General features: G+C 46.9%; 1 protein-coding gene across 3 annotated transcripts in view; it reads left to right on the forward strand.

Annotated features, from left to right (window-relative positions):
• The first annotated feature begins 415 nt into the window (after positions 1-415).
• Positions 416-18650, forward strand: part of CMC1 (C-X9-C motif containing 1) — a 53265-nt gene continuing 35030 nt past the window's right edge. For 2 of the 3 annotated variants that reach the window (XM_064169776.1, XM_064169777.1), the window contains exons 1-2: positions 416-527; positions 8945-9037. In XM_064169776.1, coding sequence (XP_064025846.1) covers positions 446-527; positions 8945-9037 — 175 coding nt within the window. In that variant the 5' untranslated portion in view covers positions 416-445. The remainder of the gene's footprint in view (positions 528-8944; positions 9038-18650) is intronic. The other variant, XM_064169775.1, reaches the window with a different exon arrangement.

Raw genomic sequence — 18650 nt, forward strand, 5'->3', positions numbered from 1 at the left:
GCTGCTGCCTTAGCAACAACGGTAAGGCTGCGAGCTAAAGGCGAGCTTTTGGCTGGGAGGATCTCAAAGCTCTCTTCCAATCTGAACGGCACTGCGGTTCTATGACTCAAAGGAACGACCTTTTTCCCAACGTCCAGGTGGAGCCTCTCGTGTTCCGTAAGCTCGCCTGCAGCTCCCGCGGGAGCCACCCTTCCCAAACACCCCTGACGCCCCGAGACCGACTCTTCTCCCACTGCCTCAGCCCCACGCCGGCCTCTCACCCCGCAGCGGCGACAGGGCGCACAACCGCAGAGAAACCGCTGCCGCCCTGCCCGCCGCGGTCCGAGCTTAGCCCCGCGGCCCTACGCATGCGCCCCGCTGGGGCGGGCTCCTCGCCCCGCCTTCTCCAAGCGCCCTGCGCACGTCCCTCGCCCCGGGAGCCGCGCAGGCGGAGGGCTGGGCGCGCATGCGCGGCAGGAGCCGCGGCCGCCGTGCGCAGCTGCCGCGCAGCGTGGAGCCGCAGATGGAGCCTCCCCCTGGCGCCGCAGGTAGGGGCCAGCGCTGCGCGCGGGCGGGCGGCGCGGGGGACAGGACCGATGGCGGAGCCGCCCCCCCCCCCCCGCCAGGGCTTCCCCGGAGCGTCCCACCCTCCCGTCACGCACGGCGGTGAGGAGAGGAGAGCAGGCAGGGAGTGCTAAGAAGCACCATCCCGAGGGGCTCGACCCACCCGCTGCGAGCCCTTCCTTGGTGGGCTGGGAGTGCCCCGATTTCCGCAGCCAGCGCTCCGCTCCTACCGAGCGCTCCGCTCCTACCGAGCGGCGCTTTCGCCGCCGCCTCCTTCCGCCCTTCATGCCGCGCCCGTGACCTCCAACGGCAAGATGCGACTCGGCGGCGCAGGGTGCTGCGGGGCGTCGAGCTGCCCGCGACAGCTTTTCAGCGTCTGCTGTAGCCTCCGAGGCTGTGTAAGAGCCCTCTGGGCGAAGTACCAGGGTTCGGTGAAGCTTGCCTCCCAGCCAGCGCTTACAGACACGAGTGCCCAGAAGTGACTTTGAGCCGGGGGCCTTACACCCACCTAAGAGTCACTTACCTGCGCTGCCCCTGAGGCAGGTGCCTTTGGCTGGGTACGTTGGTGCAGAAAGGCGAGTCCCCGGCAGAATGAAATCAGTGAGACGTTGCTGTGCCTAAACTAACACAGGGTACTCAGACACCTGTAGTTGGTGGTGAACTATAGGGGTTTTCTCATTATGCACCCCCATGTGAGCTGTGGCTGCTGCTTCCAAAGTGAAAGGATGCTGGCCAGGATCAGGAGCTTGACTTCAGGTGCAAATCTGCCCTAGGCCTGGAACTGCAGGCCCTGGAAACAAGGCACTTGCATGCAAGTTCTGCTTTTATTGGCTGTATCATCTAAGCATTGATGTCTTATTAAATAAGAAAACATTATGAAACCCACTGCAGTGCTTAAAGTGGTGATTGTTCATCCATGGCATCATTTTGCATCTTTGGAAAAAGTCTAGTCATTACCCTACCTGGATTCAGTGTGCTTATTCAGTGTATAGCAAAAAGAATGGCTTCTGATGGGAAGTCATCAGTGTTCTTCCCTGTTTATGTCTATAATGACATTACATGTCCCTCCTAATTCTTGTTGTAGCTGTATGTTAATAGTGGTAGGGCTACTGGTCATAGAATCATAGAATCAACCAGGTTGGAAGAGACCTCCAACATCATCCAGTCCAACCTACCCCCCAGCCCAATCCAGTCAACCAGACCATGGCACTAAGTGCCTCATCGAGTCTTTGCTTGGCACTTGCTATGTTGCAGCAATACATACAGCAGTGCATGAGCTGAGCAGTGGCATTGCTTACTGACACGTCTCTAAATTTGCTCCCATCTTATCCAATGCCGTTTATTTACGTCCCCCCAACAATCAGTCCCTGTTAGGGCTGTGTTGAAAACTTCAGGTTGTGAACTCAAAGCAGAGATGTTTAAGTGCTGCACTTTGGCCACAGCAACCCCATGCAGAGATTCAGGCTGGGGTCGGAGTGGCTGGAGAGCAGCCAGACAGAGAGGGATCTGGGGGTGCTGATTGATACCTGCCTGAACATGAGCCAGCAGTGTGCCCAGGTGGCCAAGAGAGCCAGTGGCATCCTGGCCTGCATCAGGAATGGTGTAGCCAGCAGGAGCAGGGAGGTCATTCTGCCCCTGGACTCTGCACTGGTTAGACCTCACCTTGAGTCCTGTGTTCAGTTCTGGGGCCCCCAGTTTAGGAGGGACATTGAGATGCTTGAGCATGTCCAGAGAAGGGCGACGAGGCTGGGGAGAGGCCTTGAGCACAGCCCTACGAGGAGAGGCTGAGGGAGCTGGGATTGGTTAGCCTGGAGAAGAGGAGGCTCAGGGGAGACCTTATTGCTGTCTACAACTACCTGAGGGGAGGTTGTGGCCAGGAGGAGGTTGCTCTCTTCTCTCAGGTGGCCAGCACCAGAACAAGAGGACACAGCCTCAAGCTGTGCCAGGGGAGATTTAGGCTGGAGGTGAGGAGAAAGTTCTTCACTGAGAGAGTCATTGGACACTGGAATGGGCTGCCCGGGGAGGTGGTGGAGTTGCCGTCCCTGGAGCTGTTCAAGGCAGGACTGGACGTGGCACTTGGTGCCATGGTCTAGCCTTGAGCTCTGTGGTAAAGGGTTGGACTTGATGATCTATGAGGTCTCTTCCAACCTTGGTGATACTGTGATACTGTGATGCTGTGGTTGCAGAGAAACTGAAACAATAGCTGAAAGGAGTGTGAGCTGCCCTGTTCGTATCAGTGAGGTGTTAACTCAGATACCCTGGTGTGGTAGTTTTTATGTCATTGTGAACTGTTTCTTGGTTTGCATATGAGAAAAAGAAAAGGGGGGGAAGAATTGTAGTTTGGTGAATTATTACCACAACTGCTTCAGTTTATGGTCACAAAAGACAAGCCAAAAGCTGTAGGGAGTGAGTGTCAGGGAGTCTTCCAGAGCTCAAAATATAGAACCTGTGAATGATGTGGTGATTTGTATGGGAGGAGTTTTTTGACAACCAGTTTGGAAAGGAACTGTTGGCTGTGCCATTCAGTGATTACATCCAGTAAATAAATTGCTAGACAAATCTGTTGGTGGGTTGCACTATTTTGTTTTATCTTACTTCAGAATGTGTGCTGCAGCCCAGCATTGAAGTTACAGTGCATGTGAAACCGTAGAGTGCTGTTTCCAGGCTTGCAGCCTTCTTGCTGTTTCCAGGCTCGCAGCCTTCTCTTTGCATCACAACAACTCAAGGTTCTGCAATTTTTTAAAACAGTGATATTTTGGATTGTGTCCATGATATTAGTATCTAAGATCTTAATTAATTTGTATTATATGTATCATAGAACTGAATCGTAGCATCATAGAATCAAGCAGGTTGGAAGAGACCTCCAAGATCATCTAGTCCAGCCTATCACCCAGCCCTAGACCCTGGCACCGAGTGCCTGTACTGATTGGTCATTAAATACATAGGTGCAATAATCAGATCTAGGCATCGTTTGTTCTTGTTTCTTAATCCTTTCAGTTCATATCATAGAGTCACAGAACTTCTGGCATTGTAGCCAGGTGGGGGGTGGCCTCTTCTCCCAGGCAACCAGCAATAGAAGAAGGGGACACAGTCTCAAGTTGTGCCAGGGTAGGTACAGGCTGGATGTTAGGAAGAAGTTCTTCACAGAGAGAGTGATTGGCATTGGAATGGGCTGCCCAGGGAGGTGGTGGAGGCACCGTCCCTGGGGGTCTTCAAGAAAAGCCTGGCTGAGGCACTTAGTGCCATGGTCTGGTTGATTGGTTAGGGCTGGGTGCTAGGTTGGACTGGATGATCTTGGAGGTCTCTTCCAACCTGGTTGATTCTATGATTCTATGATTCTATGATTCTTAGATTAAAAAAGACCTTCAAGGTCCTTGAGTCCAATCATTAATTTCACACTGACAAGTCCTTGACTAAACCAAATCCCTCAGCATAACATCTAACCACTATGAATCGCTGTGATTGGAAAGGACCACCGGGATCATCCAGCCCAACCTTCATCTTGTTACTCAAAAGCTTTGTTCTTAATTTATGCATGATATTGGGAAAGAAAGGTGTAAGCTTTATTTGGAATGGACTGGTTAAACAGTGAAATATTCAAGTTCTTGAGGAGTTGGGGCAGATGTTTTTTTAATGACACTTTCTATTTGTGATGTTTCTTTATCATGGGATTCTGAAAATTAGTGAACAGGAGTATGTAATTTGTGCTAGTTTGAGCCTAGCTGGGATGTTTTAGTGAGAGGAATTAGAGGCTGTGAAAAGGAAACAATGCTGATGTCTACTTCACTCATAGGCTTGCTGAGATGTATAGAAATAAGAACACGAACATAGATAACACAGTTGCTGCATGTCTGTGGCTGCCTGAACTGTTCTCTTTAACCTGCTGGCTGTGTAACTAATCCTTTTGCTTTCTGACCCCTCTGGCTGCTCCTCCAAACTCGCCTTGAACAGAAGTGTGATAAGGTAGAAGAGTGGAAAGGAGGTGGAAGGGTGGTTGGGAGCTCCTCCTGGGGTCTGGTTTCTGGGAGGGCTGTTTTGTTTCTGTATTACTTTTTAAGTTGTGTTTTTCTGTCTGTATTGTAAATATCTGCTTGTATCTTGTGCTAAGCTGTAAATATAAACCTTCATTCTTAATTTTCAGCTTGGCTGAATCTAGTCTGGGTGGCTTCATAAAGGGGGGGAGGGTGACACCCAAACTGTCACAGTAGTGGTGTAGCCATTGGTTAGAGCTATTTGGTGTGAAGGGAAATCTTTGATGGTTAGCATCACCTCTCTTAATTACTGGGGGGTTTAATTGGTTGTTTTTTTCCTGCATCCCTTCTTCAAATACTTCAAATACTTTGTGATTTTTGCAGAACCTGTCCCTGTTCCTTAGTCTGTGTGGAAGGAAGCAGTGAATTCTTGGACAGAGTCTACTGTTAATTAAAGATTCTACAGTTGGGATTGGTTTCAGACAAGAGGTGCTCAAAAGAAATCCAGCTGTATATATGCTGTTACTGTATTTCTGTGGTGCCAGAAAAGAAAAGAAGTGTCTTTGGTTGCTGAAATAGTACTGCATGATACCTTGAAGTGACAGAGAGTTGTTTTGAGGGTTTTACATCACTGACCAAGCAAACTGTTCAGAAGCTTTACAGTGGCCAAACTAAGGCTGGCTGTTCTTCACCAGTGCATGGCCCTAGTTGTTAGCTTTGTTTTGTGCATTTTGCTGGAGTGTTCATCTACAGTTACCAGAAGGAGTTTGAATTAGGAGGGGGTGTTGCCCTTATGGGTAGTTTACACCCTAATTGGTAGGTCCCTTTTACCTGAACAGTAGCTCAGGCTTGACATTAATGAAGCTGTGTTACTTTCAGTAGCCAGTGTGAAGCTCTGATCTGAAGTTCATTTTCAGGCTTTGCTGTGTGATCAAGAGTCTAAAAAAACTTCATGCCATAAATTTTCACAAGCAACTTCAGGCTTGGCTTTCCTTATTACTAGATGTATGAGTATTTGCAATTTGCATGTAACTAACAGCTAAGCATTCTTTGTCAGGTCTGCTTTTCCTGATATTACAGACTGGACTTACTGTAATACAGCTATTGCTCATTTCCTTCCAACTGCCTTGTTAGTGTTCTCTTAATCCAGTACTGCCATATTGCAAGAACATGAGCCCCAAAGCAAAATGTAAGATAACAAATTTAGCCAGTGAAGAAGGTGAAAATTGACTTTGAGGTGATGATAGAATGGTGCGAAATTAAAGCGTTGGAAATTTTGCCTGGTGTTGTCATCCTTGTACTCCATCTTAACTTAAACTTATGTCAGTATTAGATAGATAGCAAAATCTGTATCTTTTTAAATGCAAAGAAATGTTTTTGTGTACATTCAAAGGAATGAAAGTGCAATCTGCACTGGTCAGCCACTCTTAAAGGAGGGTTTCACTATATCACATATATCGTTTCACTTGGATTATGGCACTTGTGTCACTTTGTGTTGCCCCTCTAAAGCTTTACTAGAGAGGAAAGCACTTAAGACTGCCTGCAAACAGCTATGTACAAATGAAATTACCAATCTCAGCAGCATTTCACATATGCATAAAGGTGTTTAGTTCTGCTCATCATCAGGCATCACACTGGATGGTTTTGAGTGATAAAATTCATTTCCTCAAAAGGATTCTGAATGGGTTTTTTTGTGGAGGCCAAGTTACAAAGCAGTATGCTGAAGCCATTTCACAGTATCACAGTATCCCAGTATCACCAAGGTTGGAAGAGACCTCATAGATCATCAAGTCCAACCCTTTACCACAGAGCTCAAGGCCAGACCATGGCACCAAGTGCCACGTCCAATCCTGCCTTGAACAGCTCCAGGGACGGCGACTCCACCACCTCCCCGGGCAGCCCATTCCAGTGTCCAATGACTCTCTCAGTGAAGAACTTTCTCCTCACCTCCAGCCTAAATTTGTCACTTTGGCCCCATGAACCTCTTGCCAGTAAGGGCAAAGGAATCATACACTCATAGAATCAACCAGGTTAGAAGAGACCTCCAAGATCATCCTGTCCAACCTATCAACCGAGGAGTCCCCTAACAGGCTACAGGACTGAGCACTCACAGTATTAATCACATTGATGCATAAAATTACAACTGTAGGGAAAAAAACCCTTAGATTTTTAGAAGCTGGAGGTTTTTTTATTCCTGTGACTTCAGTGGATCTCTCTCTTAATTTGGTGTTAGAATAAGAATTATCTTCTGTGATGCAGAATAACAAACTTTGAAAAGGGGACAAAGCCCTTGATCTAGAAGTTTTAGTGTAGTTGAAGAAAGGCAAAAGGAATGAATGATTTCACATCACAGCTGTCTTTTGTTTTGGCATGGACTTCTGAGTATTGTTTCTTTGAAAGCTTGTCCTATGTGTGTAATTGAGGAGCTGATTTGGTTGGATTGATGTTCTCCTTGGAAGAACGTCTTGCTCTCCTGCTCTGTTTGTGAGCAGCTTTTTCTAGCTGGTGACTGTATTTGTGCCTTTCATTCTCTCTCCTATTTTGTATAAATGTTAGGGCTATAAAAACCAGTAAAGTGTTTTGAAATCCTTAAAGGTAAGTCACTGCAATTGTAGTGGAATAGATTGCTTAGAATCAAGGAAGAACATGAAAATGAGTACTCAAGACATCACAGTTGGCACTCATGAGGAGATACAGCACTGCCCAAACTGAACATCTGCAGTTTAGTTATTGGGATAGATGGTTGCACCCAGCTCTTTAAAACTGTCCTAGATGTGATATAATCATTTGAGTTGCTTTTATGTTTCCTTCTTTAAAAGCAGGACTTACCAACAAATGTTATTTGACAAACAGCAGATAGCTTTATAAGTGATCTTTATTCCTGTTTCCTTAATGGCAGGAACTACTGTTGTAGTTCTTTCCTTTCTGATTCTTCATCCTGGATAGTGCTGTGTGTCTCAAAGTGCCTTCTTCAGTGTTTCCAGCCTCTGCTTCTTTGACAAGGCAGGATTGAAAAAGAGGGAGCTTATATGGAGCACAGCTCTGTCATTTTTCTGGTTGAGCTGATGTTAACACCAGTAATCAAACAGAAAATTGCTTAAGCTAAGATAAAACAACAACAAAAAAAACATTGTTAAACTTTTCTGTGCTAACAGGAGAGCACATCTTTTACTGGTATCATGAAATAAAGGTAATTGTCTGTATGTAGACCTTCTGTTTAGCAGGGCAGAAATTAGAATGTGCTGCCAGAATGTTTCTATTATTTTTGGTTTGCTGTGCAGAAATACTGAAGATAATGTTCATAGAATCATAGACTCAACCAGGTTGGAAGAGACCTCCAAGATCATCCAGTCCAACCTATCACCCAGCCCTATCCAATCAACTAGACCATGGCACTAAGTGCCTCATCCAGGCTTTGCTTCAACACCTCCAGGGACAGTGACTCCACCACCTCCCTGGGCAGCCCATTCCAATGCCAATCACTCTCTCTGCCAACAACTTCCTCCTAACATCCAGCCTAGACCTGCCCTGGCACAACTTGAGACTGGTTTATTTGTTTATTTGTGATGGCTTTGCCTGTTTGTTCTTTTAGAGAGTGCTCTTGTCCTGGTTCCTTTCCAGCCTTGAGTGACATTCCTATCTGCTTCTGTGAGTGTAGGAGCCCTGTGCTTTGGTTCTTGTAGGAGCCCTGTGCTTTGGTTCTTGTAGGAACTATGGTTGCTTCCAGCCTTCTTGGCTGGTGGGAAAGCCCTGCTGGCCACCCTGAAGACTTCTGTAATATTTGCTACATTTCTGTATAGGCTGGGGTGGGTATCCATGTATAACAGTTAAGTAATTATCAGATCATTTGGTAATTAGATCTAGTTACTCCAAAGTGTAAACCAGCTGAGAAGCAGTTGTTTCACATGTGAATTAGGGCTTTTTGTATGGCATTGGTTGCTTGCTGGCTGTGTGGTTTGCAAGTGTAGTAGAATCATAGAATCAACCAGGTTGGAAGAGACCTCCAAGATCATCCAGTCCAACCTAGCACCCAGCCCTAGCCAGTCAACCAGACCATGGCACTAAGTGCCTCATCCAGGCTTTTCTTGAGCACCTCCAGGGACGGTGCCTCCACCACCTCCCTGGGCAGCCCATTCCAATGCCAATCACTCTCTCTGTGAAGAACTTCCTCCTAATATCCAGCCTATACCTACCCTGGCACAACTTGAGACTGTGTCCCCTTGTTCTATTGCTGGTTGCCTGTGTTTCTATCTGAGCAGTTTTAAATCTTTGACTTCTCTCCGTGGTCTTTCCATGGTACTTTATACCTAGTGATGGTTTCAGCATAGTAGTGTTTATTATAAACAATGCTGTATTGTTTCTGTAGCTTGACTTTCTCTGATATATAGATTAAAATTGCTCTCCTGTTTTCTGTTTTTTAACACTTGCAGAAAGTTCTAAGCTGAGACATGTAGAAAAAGATGTTTTGATTCCACAAATAATGAGGGACCGAGCCAAGGAGCGGTGTTCAGATAAAGTGCAAGGTAAGAAGCAAATATTCATTGGGACATAGGTGCTTTTGTGCCCTTAAAAAAATATTTATGAAGTCAAGTAATCAGGGAATTAATATTACCTACATCTTGTTGTCCTCGAGTCAGCTGGGATAGGGTTTTTATTCTCCCTAGTAGCTGCTCCCAGGATCACAGGATGTTAGGAGTTGGAAGGGACCCAAGGAGATCATCGAGTCCAACCCCCCTGCCAGAGCAGGACAATGCTATCTAACACAGATCACAGAGGATCACAGCTGGTGTTGTGCTGGTTTGGATTTAGCATGAGAATGTTGATAACACACTGATGCTTTAGTCATTGCTGAGCAGTGCTTCCATAAAGTCAAGGAGCGTCCTGTCAGTGAGAAGGCTGAAGAGGCACAAGAAGCTGGGAGGGGACGCAGTCAGGACAGTTGACCCAAACTGCCCAGAGGAATTTTCTATACCATAGAATCATAGAATCATAGAATCAACCAGGTTGGAAGAGACCTCCAAGATCATCCAGTCCAACCCATCACCCAGCCCTAACCAATCAACTAGACCATGGCACTAAGTGCCTCATCCAGTCTTTTCTTGAAGACCCCCAGGGACAGTGCCTCCACCACCTCCCTGGGCAGCCCATTCCAATGCCAATCACTCTCTCTGTGAAGAACTTCTTCCTAACATCCAGCCTATACCTACCCTGGCACAACTTGAGACTGTGTCCCCTTCTTCTATTGCTGGTTACCTGGGAGAAGAGGCCACCCCCCTTATGACATTATGGCCAGCATGTAAACTAGACAAAGTTGGCTGGGAGGGACAAATTGGTTGCTGAGGACCAGGTAAGCATTGGTCATTGGGTGGCGAGTGCTGTGCATCATGCATCGCTTGTCTCTGCCTGGGTTTTATTTCTCTTTCTTTTTACTATCTTCCTTTTCATTACAAGAGTAATCATGTGCTTTTATTTTGATTATGAAACTATTCTTATCTCAGCCTGTGAGTTTACTTGGGTTTGATTCTCCTACCAATCTCATTGGGCTGGAGGCAAGGGGGAAAGGAGTGAATGGCTGCATCGTGCTTAGTTGCTGGCTGGAGATAAATCACAGTGCTCTTCACTGTGAAGGCAGAAGTAACACACATGTATGTCATGCTGGCTGCTTGATAATGTGGACTGTGTTCCAAAATGGCTTACTCTTAAGTACTGTGGCATTTAGCACAATTAATACAAAACTTTCCACGTATCATTATGGACTATGTGATGACAACAACACAAGTGCTACTGTATTTCCTAGAATCATAGACTCAACCAGGTTGGAAGAGACCTCCAAGCTCATGCAGTCCAACCTAACACCCAGCCCTAGCCAAGCAATTAGAGCATGGCACTGAGTGCCTCATCCAGTCTTTTTTGAACACTTCCTGTATTATTTGATACTTAAATCAATGGAATTGTCTTATGTGAGCCTTCAGTTAGAGCCTCCTCATCGTGATAATTTTATGTAAAAATTCTCAAGGAATTCTCAATTCCTTTCTCTGGCCTAATATTTTATTGATACTTGCACACAAACACACATGTTCACAGGCTCCCAGGATGCTAGGGGTTGGAAGGGACCCAGCGAGATCATTGAGTTCAGCTCCCCTACCAGAGCAGGACAGTATGATCTAACACAGATCAGACAGGCCTTGAAAGGCTCCAGAGAAGGAGACTCCACAACCTCTCTGGGCAGCCTGTGCCAGTGCTCTGGGACCCTTCCAGGAAAGAAGTTCCCCCTTGTGTTGAGGCAGAACCTCTTTTGCTGCCACTTACACCCGTTGCTCCGTGTCCTATCCCAGGCAGCAGTGAGCAGAGCCTGTCCCCCACTCCTGGCAGCCCTCAGATACTTCTAAACATTGATCAAATCCCCTCTCAGTCTTCTCTTCTCCAGACTAAGCAGCCCCAGGTCCCTCAGCCTCTCCTCATCAGCTGTGCCCTCCTGTCCCCTCATCCTCCTCGTAGCCCTCTGCTGGATTCTCTCCAGCAGATCCCTGTCCCTCTTCAACTGTTACTAGACAGACGTTGAAATAGGATGATGCAGTTCATTTTTTGCATGTTTTAATTTTCTTGTGAAGAGTACTGAACTATTAATAACTCTTTGAAGTTGAGTGTTGTCACATGTGACACCCAACTGTTAATATGTCTGGAAGAAGTCTGAAACCTTTTGAAATACCAGAAGGATAGAGCTACTTAAGCACAGGTTGGGTGAGAGTGTTCCTATAAGAGGGATGTAAGACTTTGGAAGAAAAAAAAAGCCATAGAATTGTTCTGTACCAGTAGTATGCTTTGGTAGATGTGGGGATTGGTCTCTTCTCCCATGCAAGCAGCAACAGAACAAGGGGACACAGTCTCAAGCTGTGCCAGGGGAGGTCTAGGCTGGATGTTAGGAGGAAGTTGTTGGCAGAGAGAGTGATTGGCATTGGAATGGGCTGCCCAGGGAGGTGATGGAGTCACCATCCCTGGAGGTGTTGAAGCCAAGCCTGGATGAGGCACTTAGTGCCATGGTCTGGTTGACTGGACAGGGCTGGGTGCTAGGTTGGCCTGGATGATCTTGGAGGTCTCTTCCAACCTGCTTGATTCTATGATTCAGGCAGGAAACTGAGCTACAGACTTGCCAGGGTGAATAGGTAGTTCAGATCAGTTTGATTCTGCTATTGGGAAAACAGTGAAGAGAAACAATTTGGATGATTGAAGACCTGATCCTGCCTGTGATTCTGGCTACAAAAATGTGGCCATTGATTACTGAGAGCGAGATGCTCACCTGGCCCAATGACAGGTTGGGGTTTGTGGTTGGTTTTGGTTTTTTTTTTTTGCCTTTATTTTTTTTTCATTTAATGAGAGTGTGAGAACAGGAAGGTGTTTCCACCTTGGCTGAGTTGAGGATCTTTGGAGAAAGTCATTACCTTGTTTCTGTGGCAGTATGAACTGAGTAATTAGTGCAGCTAGATTCACATGGCTGAAAAAACTCTTGATACTTGGCAGGGCTTTAGAAAATCCTTTGGCAAGTGTGGCTGGAAAAGGACATTTCCAAGCAGCCACTCTTCTTCCATTATCCATTTTCTCCATTAGCCCTTCCCTCCTCAGGGCTCATGTTGATACTTAGTGAAGATGATGGGATGCAACAGTACTGCAGGCTTCCCTGCAGTTGAGCATGACCAGTGTCAACCAGAGTTTTGATTATGTGCAGTTACTCAACAGCCCTGTCATTGACATTATCTCAGTCCCTGGAGGTGCCACCTGCTCTGGACCATGACCCTTACACCTGACAGATCAAGGCCCCTAAATCAAAAGAAATGTCTGATTGAGCTACCTGTGATGCTGTACATTTAAATGCTCAAGTGTACCTTCAGATATTCCTCCTTCAAAAGAAAAAAGTCTTGCTACATACAGCTCCTTGTCAAATACAGCTAATGAAATGAGTGAACTACTGAGTGAATTTCAGCTGGATGTTAGTGCTGTTGCTCACTAAACTTTGCATTGCAAAGCCAACTCTGTTAATAGATACAAATTCTCACTGAATACTGGGGAGGATTCACCTGTACTGCTCAGGCCACACCTTAAGTGCTGTGTCAGGTTTTGGGCTCCGTGATTCAAGAGAGATGTTGAGGTGCTGGAAGGTGTCCAGAGAAGGGCAACAAAGCTGGTGAGGGGCCTGGAGCACAAAGCCTGTGAGGAGAGGCTGAGGGAGCTGGGGGTGTGCAGCCTGCAGAAGAGGAGGCTCAGGGCAGAGCTCATTGCTGTCTACAACTCTCTGAATGGAGGCTGTAGCCAGGTGGGGTTGGTCTCTTCTGCCAGGCAACCAGCACCAGAACAAGGGGACACAGTGTGAAGTTGTGCCAGGGCAGGTCTAGGCTGGATGTTAGGAGGAAGTTGTTGTCAGAGAGAGTGATTGGCATTGGAATGGGCTGCCCAGGGAGGTGGTGGAGTGGCTGTGCCTGGAGGTGTTGAAGAACAGCCTGGATGAGGCACTTAGTGCCATGGTCTGGTTGACTCGCTAGAACTGGGTGCTAGGTTGGGCTGGATGATCTTGTTGGTCTCTTCCAACCTGGTTGATTCTATGATTCCATGAATATGAGATCTGATAATTTCTTATTTTTCAGTTGAGCTGTGTGACCATAAAGTGCTTACATGTGCTTACTTACATGTTGTTCAGAGTTTGATGTAAAGCTTGAGAGGTTATGTGGGGCAGCTGACAGATTTTATGATTGGAATAGTCTTCTCTTATGAGGATGAAAAAACTGCCTTATTGCCTTCAACTTCATTTTTGTGAGGGAAAGGTTAGTGTCATTTGAGAACACAGTTTGAAGCCTTTGAAAAAACTTCAGGTGGAGAAGTGAAAAACATTCTCATCTGTTGTGGTGTTTATTATCTGAATATGCAAGCACATTGCAGTCACATTGTGTCACTTCATTGGCCTGAATAAAGCTATGGAGATTCCTGCTGTCCTCATGCAGTTGTCAGTTACTTAAGTCATTTTAGATGTTTTCATAGCATACAACTACATTTAGTACTAGTAATAAATCACTACATAGAGTCATAGAATCAGCCAGGTTGGAAGACACCTCCAAGATCATCCAATCCAACGTAGCACCCAGCCCTATTCAGTCAACCAGACCATGGCACTGAGTGCCTCAGCCAGGCTTGGCTTGAATACCTCTAGGGACGGTGACTCCACCACCTCCCTGGGCAGCCCATTCCAATGCCAATCACTCTCTCTGCCAACAACTTCCTCCTAACATCCAGCCTATGCCTCCCCTGGCACAACTTGAGACTGTGTCCCCTTGTTCTGTTGCTGCTTGCCTGGCAGAAGAGACCAACCCCACCTGGCTACAGCCTTCCTTCAGGTAGTTGCAGACAGCAATGAGCTCTGCCCTGAGCCTCCTCTTCTGCAGGCCAAACACCCCCAGCTCCCTCAGCCTCTCCTCATAGGGTTTGTGTTCCAGGCCCCTCACCAGCTTTGTTGCCCTTCTCTGGACACCTTCCAGCACCTCAACATCTCTCTTGAATGGAGGAGCCCAGAACTGGACACAGCACTCAAGGTGTGGCCTGAGCAGTGCTGAGTCCAGGGGCAGAATAACCTCCCTTGTCCTGCTGGCCACACATGTCTGCCCTGGCTTGTGTTTCTCATGTGAGATACAAATTTTGTATATGATGTTTTAGCTTTTGCTTTAATAACTTCTAGTTTGGAAAAAGAGATTCAGCTCTATATAATTCCAATGAACATTTACTCTCATCACATTTAACTATGTGAATTAACACTGTCTCTAGAGGGATTATGGTATACTGAGATTTCCTCCAGTAAACTAGGCAGAGAAAACAGCTATATGTAAATTAGTCTTTGAAGAAATGAGATCCTAGATCTCATAGAGATGGATGGGGTTTTTTTTGTGTGTGGGTTGGGGTTTGGTGGTTTTTTTTTTTGTGTGAGTGGTTTTTTTTTAATGCTTTCAGTTACACTTAAAGCATTAACTACCCTAAAGTCATTTAGGGGGTTTAAGAGAAAATAAATAGGAGAGCATACTGTGTTTTATGGTGATGGGAATTTAAGTACTCTAACCAGTGTTAGGACTTGGAGGAAGATATTCAGAGAGGGAACTTGTCTTGTTTGTGTGTGTGCATGTGTGTATGTATATATATATATGTATATATACCTACAAATGTCTCCTCCTTTCCATGTAATTGCAACCCAGCTGATGGCAAGAAATGGGTCAGACTGCTAGCTTTACCCCTGCAACTTAGTTGTGTGTTTTGTGGGTTGTTTTTTTGGGGGTGGGATTGTGTTTGGTTTTCTTTTTTATTTATGAGGGACTGGAACAGCTTTTACAGGGACAAAGAAATGAAATCACTTTCAGTGAAAGAAAAGGGCCTCATTATAGCCACCAACAGCAGTTATTGACAGCTACACTTCCTATTAACAAGGAGCATTTAAGAGTTTGGCTGTTGGATCTTTGGACTTGATCTAATTTGCTAGCATTAATTAGTTTCTTTTGAGCACAAACACTTGGTGCTTACAGCTATAGATTTGGAGGACTAATTAGGACAGAAAATTGAACAGAATGGGGTGAGGCATTAACCTTCAACCATTACCAGCTGGGGCTCTTATAAAGACCACAGAGTCCAAATGCTCCTATTCATGCAAAGACTACTTTAATGAATATCAATTTCAGCTAGGTTGTCATATCCTACAAGCACTGTCTTCATTTTGGTTCTCTTACCTGGTAGAGCTTTTTATTTAGTGACAAATGTTCAGAGCTCATAGATGACATCTTCAGGAGGTTATCTGTGTTTTGTCCTGTCTTTTAATCTGTTTTCTTCAAGTTTACTGGTTTCTGTTTAAGATCCTGAATTTCAGATTGTTTTCCCTGTCCAGCCTAAATAATGATCACAGAATCACAGAATGGTCTGGGTTGGAAGGGACCTACAAAAGTCATCCAGTCCAACCCTCTCTGCAGTAAGCACAGGTATCCTCAGATAAGCACAGGTTGCCCAGAGCCCTGTTGAGTTGCACCTTGAATATCTCCAGGTATAGGGCCTCAACTTCCTCTCTGGGAAACCTCTTCCAGTGTTCCACTACCCTCATGGTAAAGATCCTGTTCCTGACATCCAGCTCTCTAGTTTGAAGCCATTGCCCCTTGACCTGTCACTACAGGCCTTTGTAAACAGTCTCTCCACTCCCTTCAGGTACTGGAAGGCTGCTATTAGGTCTCCCCAGAGCCTCCTCTTTTCCAGGCTGGACAATACCATCTCCCTCAGCCTGGCTTTGTAGCAGAGGTGTTCCAACCCTGTGATCATTTTCATGGCCCTCTTCTGGACTCGCTCCATCAGGTCCATGTCCTTGTATTGAGGGCTCCAGACCTGGACATAGTACTCCAGGTGAGGTCTCACCAGAGCAGAGCAAAGTGGCAGAATCACCTCACACAGTCTGCTGGCCATGCTTCTTCTGATGCAGCTCAGGATGTGATTGGCCTCAGCTGCAAGCACACACTGTCTGCTCGTGTCCAGCTTCTTGTCCATCAGCACCCCCAAGTCCTTTTCAAGTTGGCTGCTTTCTCTCATCTCATCTCCTGGTCTGTATTGATAGTGAAGATTGTTCAGGACCAGGTACAGAATGCTTCACTTGCTCTTGTTGAACCTCATGAGCCTTACTTGGGCCCACCTCTCCAGCATGTCCAGGTCCCTGTCCCTCTGGCTTATCAACAACACTCAGCTTGGTGTCATCTGCAAACTTGCTGGTGGTGCACATGATCCCACTGCCTATACCAGATCCCAGTGCAGATCCCTGAGGGGCACCACTTGTCACTGCTCTCCATCTGGATGCCTGTTCATTGAGCACTACCCTCTTGATGTGACCAGCCAGCCAGTTCCTTGTCCACGGGACAGCTGACCCATCAAATCCATACCTCTCCAACTTGGTGAGCAGGATGTTGTGGGGGACTGTGTCAGAGGCCTTGCAGATGTCCAGATAGATCACAGCCATAGGTTGTCCTTTATCCACTGACATTCACTTTATCACAGAAAGCCACTGGTTGTTCAGGCAGGGTTTACCCCTAGTAAAGCCCTGCTGGTTGTCTGGAATCACCTCCCTGTCCTCCATGGGCCTTAGCAAGAGGATCTGTTCCGTGATCTTCCCTGGCACAGAGGTGAGGCTGAGAGGTTGGTAGTTCCCAGGGTCCTCCTTTCTACCCTCTGTACAAATGGGTGCAGTGTTTCCTTTCTTGCAGTCAGCAGAGACTTCACCTGGCTGCCAGGACTTCCCTAATGTCATGGGGAGTCCTTGGCAACTACAGCAGCTAATTCCCTCGGGACTCTGGGATGCATTTCATCAGGTCCCATGGACTTGTATATCTTCAGGTTCCTCAGATGGCCATGCACTTGTCTTCACTTACAGTGGGTGGGACTTTGTCTCCCTGGTTTCCATCAACATGAGAGCTGCCCCTGAAAACTGAGGCCAAAAAGTTGTTGAGAATCTCAACCTTTTCCTCATCCCTTGTAACTCGTTCACCACTGCTGCTCATCAAGAGGCTGTGCTTTCTTTAACCTGTCTTTTCTGCTTTATGTACCTGTAGAAGTCCTTCTGTTTTTTCTTTATGTCCATTGCCATGTTCAGGCCTTCCTGACCTCGTCCCTACATAACTGGACAACATCCCTATGCTCTTCTCAGGATGTCTCAGGGGTGATCTTATTACTGTCTACAACTACCTGAAGGGACATTGTAGCCAGGTGGGGGGTGGCCTCTTCTCCCAGGCAACCAGCAATAGAACAAGGGGACACAGTCTCAAGTTGTGCATGGGTAGGTATAGGCTGGATATTAGGAAGAAGTTCTTCACAGAGAGAGTGATTTCCCATTGGAATGGGCTGCCCAGGGAGGTGGTGGAGGCACTGTCCCTGGGGGTCTTCAAGAAAAGCCTGGATGAGGCACTTAGTGCCATGGTCTGGTTGATTGGATAGGGCTGGGTGCTAGGTTGGCCTGGATGAGCTTGGAGGTTTCTTCCAACCTGGTTGATTCTATGATTCTCTCTCTTCTTTCATTACCTGTGTAGTCCCAACTTGCCCTTTAGTTTGACCATTAGGTCTTGACCCAGCCATGGTGCTCCCTTGCCTTCCTTGTCTGATTTCTTACACCTGGGGATGGAGATCTCTTGTGCTCTACAGAAAGCATCCTTCAAGATCTGGCAGCTCTGTTTTGCTCCCTTGTGTCTGAATGCCATTTCCCATGGGGTCCTATTTACTAATTCCTTGAAGGGCTGGAATTTTGCTTTCCTAAAATTTAGGGTCCTAACTATGCTTCTCACTGGCTTCATACTCCTTATGACATGAACTGCGCTAGCACATGCGCTGCAGCCCAGGCTGCCTGCGGCTTTGGCATCAATGATGACCTTGCTTGCATTTGCAGCAAATGTGTTGTGTAGACACCATTAGGATCATAGAATCAACCAGGTTGGAAGAGACCTCCAAGGTCATCCAGGCCAACCTAGCACCCAGCCCTAGCCAATCAACCAGACCATGGCACCAAGTGCCTCAGCCAGGCTTTGCTTCAACACCTCTAGGGACGGCAACTCCACCACCTCCCTGGGCAGCCCATTCCAATGCCAATCACTCTCTCTGCCAACAACTTCCTCCTAACATCCAGCCTAGACCTCCCCTGGCACAGCTTGAGACTGGGTCCCCTTGATCTGTTGCTGGTTGTCTGGGAGAAAAGCCCAACCCCACCTGGCTACATCCTCCCCTTCAGGTAGTTGTAGACATCAATGAGGTCTGCCCTGAGCCTCCTCTTCTGCAGGCTGCACACCCCCAGCTCACAGTATCACAGTATCACTGTTTCACCAAGGTTGGAATAGACCTCATAGATCATCAGGTCCAACCCTTTACCACAGAGCTCCCTCAGCCTCTCCTCACAAGACTGTGTTCCAGGCCCCTCACCAGCTTTGTTGCCCTTCTCTGGACAACTTCCAGTCCCTCAACATCTCTCTTGAATTGAGGAGCCCAGAACTGGACACAGCACTCAAGGTGTGGCCTGACCAGTGCTGAGTCCAGGGGCAGAATAACCTCCCTTGTCCTGCTCGCCACACTGCTCCTGATGCAGGCCAGGATGCCATTGGC

The sequence above is a fragment of the Pogoniulus pusillus genome, chromosome 32 (assembly GCF_015220805.1).
Source record: "Pogoniulus pusillus isolate bPogPus1 chromosome 32, bPogPus1.pri, whole genome shotgun sequence".
Classification (NCBI taxonomy): domain Eukaryota; kingdom Metazoa; phylum Chordata; class Aves; order Piciformes; family Lybiidae; genus Pogoniulus; species Pogoniulus pusillus.